The 9617-nt window shown below is 33.8% G+C and overlaps 1 protein-coding gene across 1 annotated transcript; it reads left to right on the top strand.

Annotated features, from left to right (window-relative positions):
• The first annotated feature begins 4807 nt into the window (after positions 1 to 4807).
• On the top strand, positions 4808 to 9617 carry LOC129285813 (FACT complex subunit SPT16-like). Its single transcript, XM_054921729.1, has 2 exons — positions 4808 to 5184; positions 6132 to 9617. Exon 2 carries the CDS (start codon positions 6157 to 6159, stop codon positions 9355 to 9357), a length of 3201 nt encoding a protein of 1066 aa, XP_054777704.1. The 5' UTR covers positions 4808 to 5184; positions 6132 to 6156; the 3' UTR covers positions 9358 to 9617.

The following is a 9617-nucleotide window of genomic DNA, read 5'->3' as shown; positions in this document are numbered from 1 at the left end:
ATTTTGGATGTTGTTGAGACCTTTTAATTAACAATATTTTTAAAAACTTAATAAATACTGGAGTACAATGACGTCATATAATCCATATAGCCGATCCTACCTAGTGGGATAAGGCTTGTTGTTATTGTTGCATTTAAGATTTGATTTTTTTTAGAAGATTATATGTAGAACACTGATTGCTAATAACAATTTCGTTAGTTTGTAGATAACTAGGACCTACTTTTTTGTTTTTGTGACTTAGGATGTGTTTGATTACTTACCCTCATGACTGTATGTCCAAGTTTTTGTTACATAAGCCACGTTCAGTTATTTTTCCTTATGGGTCATGCACTATGTGTCCACATTTATTTTTTGTTCTGTTAAATCTTCAAAACTTTGAATTTTATTGAATTGTATACTTCATTTTCATTGGGTCCAGCTAATGAAGTTGCTATCTCTTCTAATTATATACAATCCATTTAATTCCCTAAGAACCATTGACAAGGCATTTTATTTTCCCCTTGTTTAATGGTTTATAATTAGTGATTCAAAGATTTATTGAATTTCTTGTTCCAATTGTTTACATAATTGCAACAATTGATTCATTTTATTTTATTTTTTAAACTTTATTATTATTGGGATATTATTTACCAGAAATTTTTTTTATCACAAATAGTGTAGCTGATGTTGTATTTTTTGCTAACCTTTGAGGGATTTGTTGTTGATTTGACTTGAAGATATTTTTTGAGAATATCTTCTTTTTTATATAAATGTATGATTGTGTATTATATTTTGAGAACTTGATCTAGGAGTTTCACATTACTTATAAATAGGATCCTAACTTGATATTCCTATTTAACTGTCTATTGTGAAGGAGTAGGGCTTTGCATTACTGATTTAATTCTGTAAATGGCTGTTATAGAAATTTTGAGATGTCCTACTTATAAGAAAAATTCTGTTAAAATTTTTACAAAAAGTTTACGACTCTTTTTGTTTATATGAAAAATGTTGCAAGAATTTCTATTCCTACTTTTAATGCAATTAATATATTAGTTTAAAGTCTTCCTTGAACAAGGTTTAAGTGATGTCTACTTGTGCATATATCCTCTGCCGGTCACATCTAATTTTTTAGGCATGACAATAACAGCCAAATTATATGCCCTTCACTAGGAGGCCTGTGTGCTTTCAAATTCACAAACAATCATAAATTTCAATTAAATTAAGCTATCATCTTTGGCCCCTTGGTAAAGTGAAGCTCTAATTTAAATATATGGGTTAAATTTATTATTAATCATTTTTCCCATAAAAGAATATCTCCATTAGTTTTTAGGAACTACCATGTATTGATTGCTAATAACATACATATGTATATAAATAATTATATATTCTCATTTCTTATTAACAACAAATTTAATTTAATTTACTATTTTTAATGTATATTCAAAGCATGAATATAGATTATTTCAATTTTTCTTCATCACATATTTTTTCAAAAATTCCCTTATTGAAAATATAATCAATATTCCATTTATATATACTTTGTAACATTCCAAAATCTATTTCTTGAATTAATGAAGAAATTCACAAGAGCTTGAAAAAATCCATAAAGACTAATATATATATATTCCTTCTATTAAAAAAATGTAAGTCATTTTAAACTGAATCTCATCCCCAATAAAATAATTACGTATCTTCAAATTAATACTATCTTTCATATTTATCCTTGTTTAATATGGTGTTTTACTCTAAAATAAATATAAAGTGATTTATTCATTAGGGGTGCTTTTAAAAAAAACATAATAATTATAAAATGCTTTATATTTTTTAATGGAAGGAATATATATATATATATATATAAAGATCAAAGTTCAAATAATTTACAATTAATTTATGTTGTGTAAAAGTTAAAGTAAAATGAAGAAGAATTGAGAAGAATGTAAAAACAAAGTATAAGATCCAACATATCATAAACATTGTAACGTAATAATTCTAATTTTCTACGCTATTTAAGCATTCATGAATTTAATTTGCAATATACAAATATAGTTTTAAAATATCACAAAAACGATTTTTCCTATCAACATCAATTATCAACTACTCATAATAAATCTTCTCATGAAATTAAACAATTTCTCGTTCTCCCAATTTAAATGTGATTCAAATATATAATCTTGTTTCCTCAAACATCACATACAACAAACTTAATTGCAATATATATGTATACTGTCATAACAAATGTTTAAAATTCATAAAATTATCATTTAATTTTTGTATTTTTAAATTTGGAAATAAATTGGAACAATATATTAAATCATAATGTGACCAATAATTGTCTTTTGGTCTATTTAATTTCATACTGTGTTGATATTTTCTTCAATATATCATAATTCTTTTTGGCTCTATAACCACTTTAGCTTTTACTTTCAATAAAATTAATATCTGTATGGTTAAATAGCTTATAACCATGGCAAAATATCATTATTTAATATAGCAAAATATTATTGCTTTTAATTCTCAATTTGGGCATTGGTCTTGTGGTCATAACAAAATAAATATGTCAATTAATCTTTAGGGTTATTAATTTTTTGGTTATATGATTTTTTTATTAGTCTTCGGGACTATTTAATCTTCAAGACTATAGCAAAAAATATTTTTCAATACTATCAAAGTTTTTTGGTGCCATGAAATTATTGAATCATTAACCATCACAGTACTTGTAACAACAATTTTTTTTCATAATATTTATTTGATTTGAACAACAAAGTGGTCATTACAAAAGACTATGATCAAAAGTAATGTGGTTTCTGGCCATCTAATTACATAAATATACATATGAAAATAAGATTTTTTTTGTTTTACGAAGTTCTAATGATGGTAATGATCAGCAGGTATATTATTTTGCGGTGAATGCAATAATTTTTTTATATATTATTAGTTTGGCAGCAAATGGAAACAAACTATGCATCTATTAATTTTTCTTATAGGCTATGTATATGGCTCACTAAAATATACTACATGAGAATTCTTGAAGATGAATGAGGAGCAATATTCATTCTCATGAGCATCACAAATATGTGATACACGGCCTTTATTTATAAGCTCTAACCCTATTCAAGAGTTAAAATAGATTGAATGACAATATACAAGATGTAACCTTTGAATTTATAAGTATTAAATATGAGAAAAACTCATAAAACCCTTCATTAAAAAGGTTATAGAATGTGGGACATGAATGGTCAAGAATTGGAAAAATTCATGAACATCTACACAACAAATATAATATTTATAACATATCTTCTATTAATTTTCACAAATTTTTTACATAAATTGTGAGGTTTTAATTTGGAGGAGGAAAACATACCTAAATGAGATGAGTTGCACTGATATAGGAACATATGTGGGAACGAAATCATGATAAGAACTTGGTTTAGGAGTACACAATAACACAACAAATGCATTGAGAAAAGAGAGCCAAGAGAAGGAAAGAACTAGAGAGCTTTTCTAAAGAATGAGATACACATACTACACTCTCCATAAATCCATCTTAGACATGCGTGGAGAAGTTAAAAAATTGTTACAACCAAAGTTCAATTTTCTTCTCCTTTTTTCTTTCCTGCACTACCTCATCATTGACTGTCAAAGTTCAATTTTGAGCAAGGGGAATATTGCATAAAGAGAACCAATTTTATTACTCTCATTGACTCAGACTTCTCTTTATTATAATGAATCCCCAAGGGCTTATTTATTTGGGCTCAACCACAAAGAATGGATAATCCAACAAGAATGGAATAATTTCATTTCAAGTTTCCATGTGAATCAAATTTTATTTTTGGCCTAGAAACTTTTAAAAAATATAAAAACATAAAAAAGTTTTTAAGAAGTCCCCACAAGAAAAGGAAAAGTTTCCTTGAAGGACCATCATACCTGAGGACCAAAACAGTTTGAATTTGCTCTATATTCTCTGAGGTGACATCTAATGATCTAATAAAAGATTAAAGTTGAAAGGTCGGAAATAACCATGCCTGTCATTTTTCATGATATTTTCTACACTCTGCTTGTTAAAATCTTATCATTATTTGCCATTTTCTATCCACATATAGCATACTTATCAAAATAATACTCTCAATCTTATCATTATTTGTCATTTTCTATGTACATATAGCATACTTATCAAAATAATACTCTCACTTGTCATTTTTTTAACCATCATGCTTATTAGGATATTACACTTGATAGTTCCTACTTTTGTGTTTATTAAAATATTATAATTACTTGTCATTTTTTACACACATGCTAGTAAAATCAATATGATCTAATTTATCATTTTCTACCATCATACTTGTTAGAACATTACATTCTTTATTTTTCACACTTGTGCTCGTTAAAACATTATGGTTATTGTTCATTTTTTTTTATATATGTTCATGAAAAGATTACAGTTACTTGTTATCTTTCATTCTTATATTTGTTAAAATATTATGCTTGATATTTTTTCCTTGTAAATTTGAAGGGTAGACACTTTGTCTGAAAAGTTATGGGATTGAACCCAAAACCCAGTGTATAAACTCACAACATAGTGCCACTAAACCCAAAAGTCTTTGGTTATACTTCGTATTTTTCATCATGTATGTTGAACTGTTGTTGTTAGTTGTAATTTTTCTACCGGGTGAAATTTTTAAGAAGTCATTTTTATCTTTTCTATTTTATTATTATTATTATTATTTTTTGGTCAGATGCGTTACATGTCATGTAAGGAAATTTATGACCAAATTCAAAATACTTTGAGCGGTGCTTCATTGCGATTTCCCAAAGGAAAATAATGGTCAAACAAAATGAAGGGATGAAACGCAGGGTTTCTTGCGTTCCATCTCTCCCCTTTTCCCTCTTCGCAGGGTAGCGCACGGCAGCGCGAGAACAGTGAAGCGAGGAGAAATCTGGAAGAAACGGAGGGAGTCGGAGAGAGAACAGAGGGAGAGAGAGGGAGAGAGGGTGAGGATATCTGGACTCAGCTGAATAAGAACGAAAAGGGCGAGAAAGGGTAGGTGATAACAGAATAGAAGGAGAGGGAAAGAAAATAGAGACGAAATCGAAGAAAACCGAAGGAAAGTAAGGATTGAAAAAAAAAAATCGAAAATCCTGGTTCGCGAAGCTTGCCATCAACGTCGAGATAGGGTCCGTGAATGGGCAATCCCTGAGCCTGAACAGGTATTTTTACGAAGTTGTGAATTTCTTAGGGTACTGGGAAATGGCCTGAATTTTTTCTTTTGGTGTTGTTCCTTCACCTTCGTGGAGTCTTTTAGTTCGGACTTAATTCCCATGTCAATGGGGGCTCTTGTAGAATTGGTCATTTCGCTGTTACACGCCATTCTGATTCTTTTATAATCGAGAAGTCGTAGAATCTAAATAATGAAAAGACGAATACTGGTTAAGCTTTATTGTGCGGCTTTGTTGACTATATTTCGATTGCAAGAGTTTACGAAGTAGTCGACCATTTCTTAACAATGTTTGGATTTTAGATAGCCATTTCTTCGTTTTGCTGGACCTTCTTGTTCATCAAGCCACTCTAGGTCAGGACACCAAAACCATATGAACTTCTTAGCGTTTCTATTCCTGTACTTTTTTTAGTCTTTCTGTTGTTTAGACGCATAAGTTTCGAGAGTTTGGATTTGAATCTTGCTAAAGAATGCCTCATCTTCTGTTTTTTTTTTTTTAACATAGAGCTGCCTCCTTTAAAACATTGAAGCCGTCGTATTATTCATTTTAATTTGGCCTGAAACTTCATTCCAGGGATAATTGTGTTCTGTAGTCTTGGCTTTCTTATTTACTTTCACTTCCCTTTTATTATTTTTAATTTTTGTGAGGTTGCGAAGTAGCTGCCATGTCTGTTGTTCTGCATAATTTTTTAGTTGAATGAATATTGAAAAGAATTGTGTTAGAGTTACCTCTTTGTTTAAAAGGACCTATAGGAAAGAGAAGTGTTTATTAGATTGTAACCAAGAAGGTAAAATGGAGTCCCACTTTGTAATAATCAGTCAAGTATGGATTATATGAATACATAAAATATTTGAAAACGAAGATTGAAAGTTTTAAATTCGTCATAAATGAAAGATAAAATTAGATTGAAAGTTTTTACTGTATCTTTTGTTTTTCAGAAACTGAGTAGACTATTCTGTGCAAATGGCTGACCATCGAAATGGAAATGTCCAACCTCCCAATGGAAAGTCCAGTGTAGCAGGAAGTGCTTATTCTATTGATCTAAATACATTTCAATTTAGGTTGAAATCATTTTATTCTCATTGGGATGAACACAAAACAAATCTGTGGGGTTCTTCAGATGCAATTGTCATAGCATGTCCTCCACCTTCAGATGATCTCCGATACTTAAAATCTACTGCTCTGAATTTATGGCTTCTTGGTTTTGAGTTCCCAGATACAATTATGGTCTTCACGAAGAAGCAGATTCACTTGTTATGTAGCCAAAAGAAGGGCTCCATTCTTGAGGCCATAAAGAAACCTTCCAAAGAGGCTGTTGGTGCTGACATTGTTATGCATATCAAGGCCAAAAATGATGATGGGGTTGCTCAAATGGATGCTATATTCCGTGCCATCCGTGCTCATTCAAAGGTAGATGGTTCTGATGTTCCCACTGTTGGTTACATATCAAGAGAAGCTCCTGAAGGAAAATTCCTAGAAACATGGGCTGATAAACTGAAAAATACAAATTTCCAACTTGTTGATGTGGGTAATGGATTGTCGAGTTTGTTTGCTGTTAAGAATAGCGAGGAATTAACATCAATTAAGAGAGCAGCATACCTGACAACAAGTGTGATGAAAAACTTTGTTGTTCCAAAGCTTGAGAATGTAATTGATGATGAGAAGAAAGTTTCTCATTCTACATTGATGGAGGAGACTGAGAAAGTTGTACTGGAACCTTCAAAAGTCAATTGTAAACTAAAGGCAGAGAATGTTGATATTTGTTATCCCCCAATTTTTCAGAGTGGGGGAGAGTTTGATCTCAGACCTAGTGCTGTCAGCAATGATGAGTTACTTCATTATGATTCTGCCAGTGTGATAATATGTGCAGTTGGAGCTCGATATAAAAGCTACTGCTCAAACATAGCTAGGACCTTTTTGATTGATGCAGAGCCCCTTCAGAGTAAGGCTTATGAAGTTCTTCTGAAGGCCCATGAAGCTGTCATTGGTTCCTTGAAGCCGGGGAGCAAGATGAGTGCTGCATACATGGCTGCACTTTCTGTTGTAGAAAAGGATGCTCCTGAGTTGGTTTCTAATTTGACAAAATCTGCTGGGACAGGCATTGGCATAGAGTTTCGTGAGTCAGGTTTAAATCTTAATGCTAAAAATGAGCAGATAGTAAAAGAAGGCATGGTCTTTAATGTTACACTTGGATTCCAGAACCTTCAGAGCGAGAGCCATAAGTCAAAGAACCAGAAGTTCTCTATGCTTCTTGCTGACACGGTCATAATCAACAAAGATAAGACAGAAGTTGTTACTTCTCTGAGCTCTAAAGCTCTTAAGGATGTGGCCTACTCATTCAATGAGGAAGAAGAAGAGGAGCTGCCAAGAAAGAAAGCCAAGGTCAATGGTGCTGAGCCTGTCATGTCTAAGACCACTCTAAGGTCAGACAATCATGAGATATCAAAGGAGGAACTCCGAAGGCAGCATCAAGCAGAACTTGCACGTCAGAAAAATGAAGAAACTGCAAGGCGGCTGGCTGGAGGAGGAAGTGAGACAGGAGACAACCGTGCTTCTGTAAGGACTTCGGCTGACCTGGTTGCCTACAAGAACATAAATGACCTCCCCCCTCCCAGGGATATGATGATTCAGATTGATCAGAAGCATGAGGCAGTTCTCTTGCCTATAAATGGAAGTATGGTGCCTTTTCATGTGGCTTTCATACGAACTGTTTCCAGCCAGCAGGACACCAATCGGAACTGCTACATCAGAATTATTTTTAATGTTCCTGGGACCCCTTTTAGTTCTCAGGATGCAAACACAATGAAGTACCCTGGTTCTATATATCTGAAGGAGGCTTCTTTCCGTTCCAAGGATCCAAGGCACATTAGTGAGGTGGTGCAGTCCATTAAAACACTTAGGCGACAAGTTGTAGCTAGGGAGTCTGAGAGAGCTGAGAGAGCAACTTTGGTTACTCAGGAGAAACTGCAACTTGCCAATAATAGATTTAAGCCAATTCGGTTGCCTGACCTTTGGATTCGGCCCCCTTTTGGTGGACGTGGAAGGAAGATACCTGGCACACTTGAGGCTCATGTGAATGGATTTCGTTACTCAACCACTAGGCAAGATGAACGTGTAGATGTAATGTTTGCCAACATTAAGCATGCGTTTTTTCAGCCAGCTGAAAATGAAATGATTACGCTCCTGCATTTCCATTTGCACAACCATATTATGGTGGGAAACAAGAAAACCAAGGATGTGCAATTTTACGTTGAAGTAATGGAGATGGTCCAGAATGTAGGTGGTGGAAAGAGATCTGCCTATGACCCTGATGAGCTTGAAGAAGAACAACGGGAGAGAGATAGGAAGAACAAAATCAATGTGGAATTTCAGAGCTTTGTTAATCGAGTCAATGATCTCTGGGGACAGCCGCAATTTAGTGGCCTTGACTTGGAGTTTGATCAACCTTTGAGAGAACTTGGCTTTACTGGGGTCCCTCATAAGTCCTCTGTATTCATTGTTCCTACTTCAGCCTGTCTTGTTGAGCTGATTGAAACACCGTTCCTTGTTGTTACTCTAAGTGAGATTGAGATTGTGAATTTAGAGAGAGTTGGTCTTGGGCAGAAGAACTTTGATATGACAATAGTATTTAAGGACTTCAAGCGGGATGTTCTCAGGATTGATTCCATCCCTTCCACTTCACTTGATGGAATCAAGGAATGGCTTGACACTACGGACATTAAGTATTATGAGAGTAGGCTAAATCTGAATTGGCGCCAGATACTCAAGACAATCACCGATGACCCACAGAGCTTTATAGAAGGTGGGGGTTGGGAATTTTTGAATTTGGAAGCTACTGATTCAGAATCAGAGAATTCAGAGGAGTCAGACAAAGGTTATGAGCCATCAGATGTTGAACCCGAGTCTGACTCAGATGACGATGATTCTGATAGTGAATCTCTAGTGGAGTCCGAGGATGAGGAGGAGGAGGACTCTGGGGACGACTCAGAAGAAGAGAAGGGAAAGACGTGGGAGGAGTTGGAGAGGGAAGCCAGCAATGCAGATAGGGAGAAAGGCAATGAGTCTGACAGCGAAGAAGATAGGAAAAGAAGGAAGATGAAAGCCTTTGGTAAGTCACGAGCCAGTCTAGGTAGTAGCATGCCAAAGAGAACCAAGCTAAGGTAGACTGTAATATTTGTACTTGATTTCTGGTCATTTTGTTGTTTAGTGCAGCTCCAACCACGCTGTAGCTGCCTTAAGCAGTGCTCAAGCTTGGAGTTCATATATCACTGTAACTTAGGTTTTTCTATCCATTATAAATATCTGTAGGCACTTGATGGGATTCTTGAATGCAACTTTCTTGATTAAAATTGTTACATGGCTTCAATTTTATCAGCCGTGTTTCTTGCTTGGTTTTTCCCTGTCAATGATCAGCTGTTAGTTAA

The sequence above is a fragment of the Prosopis cineraria genome, unplaced genomic scaffold, assembly GCF_029017545.1.
Source record: "Prosopis cineraria cultivar Desert tree isolate PC_DT_omini unplaced genomic scaffold, ASM2901754v1 PC11, whole genome shotgun sequence".
NCBI classification, from domain to species: Eukaryota; Viridiplantae; Streptophyta; class Magnoliopsida; order Fabales; family Fabaceae; genus Prosopis; species Prosopis cineraria.
The sequence above is the reverse complement of the archived record's forward strand: the minus strand, read 5'-3'. Positions and strand labels throughout refer to the sequence as shown.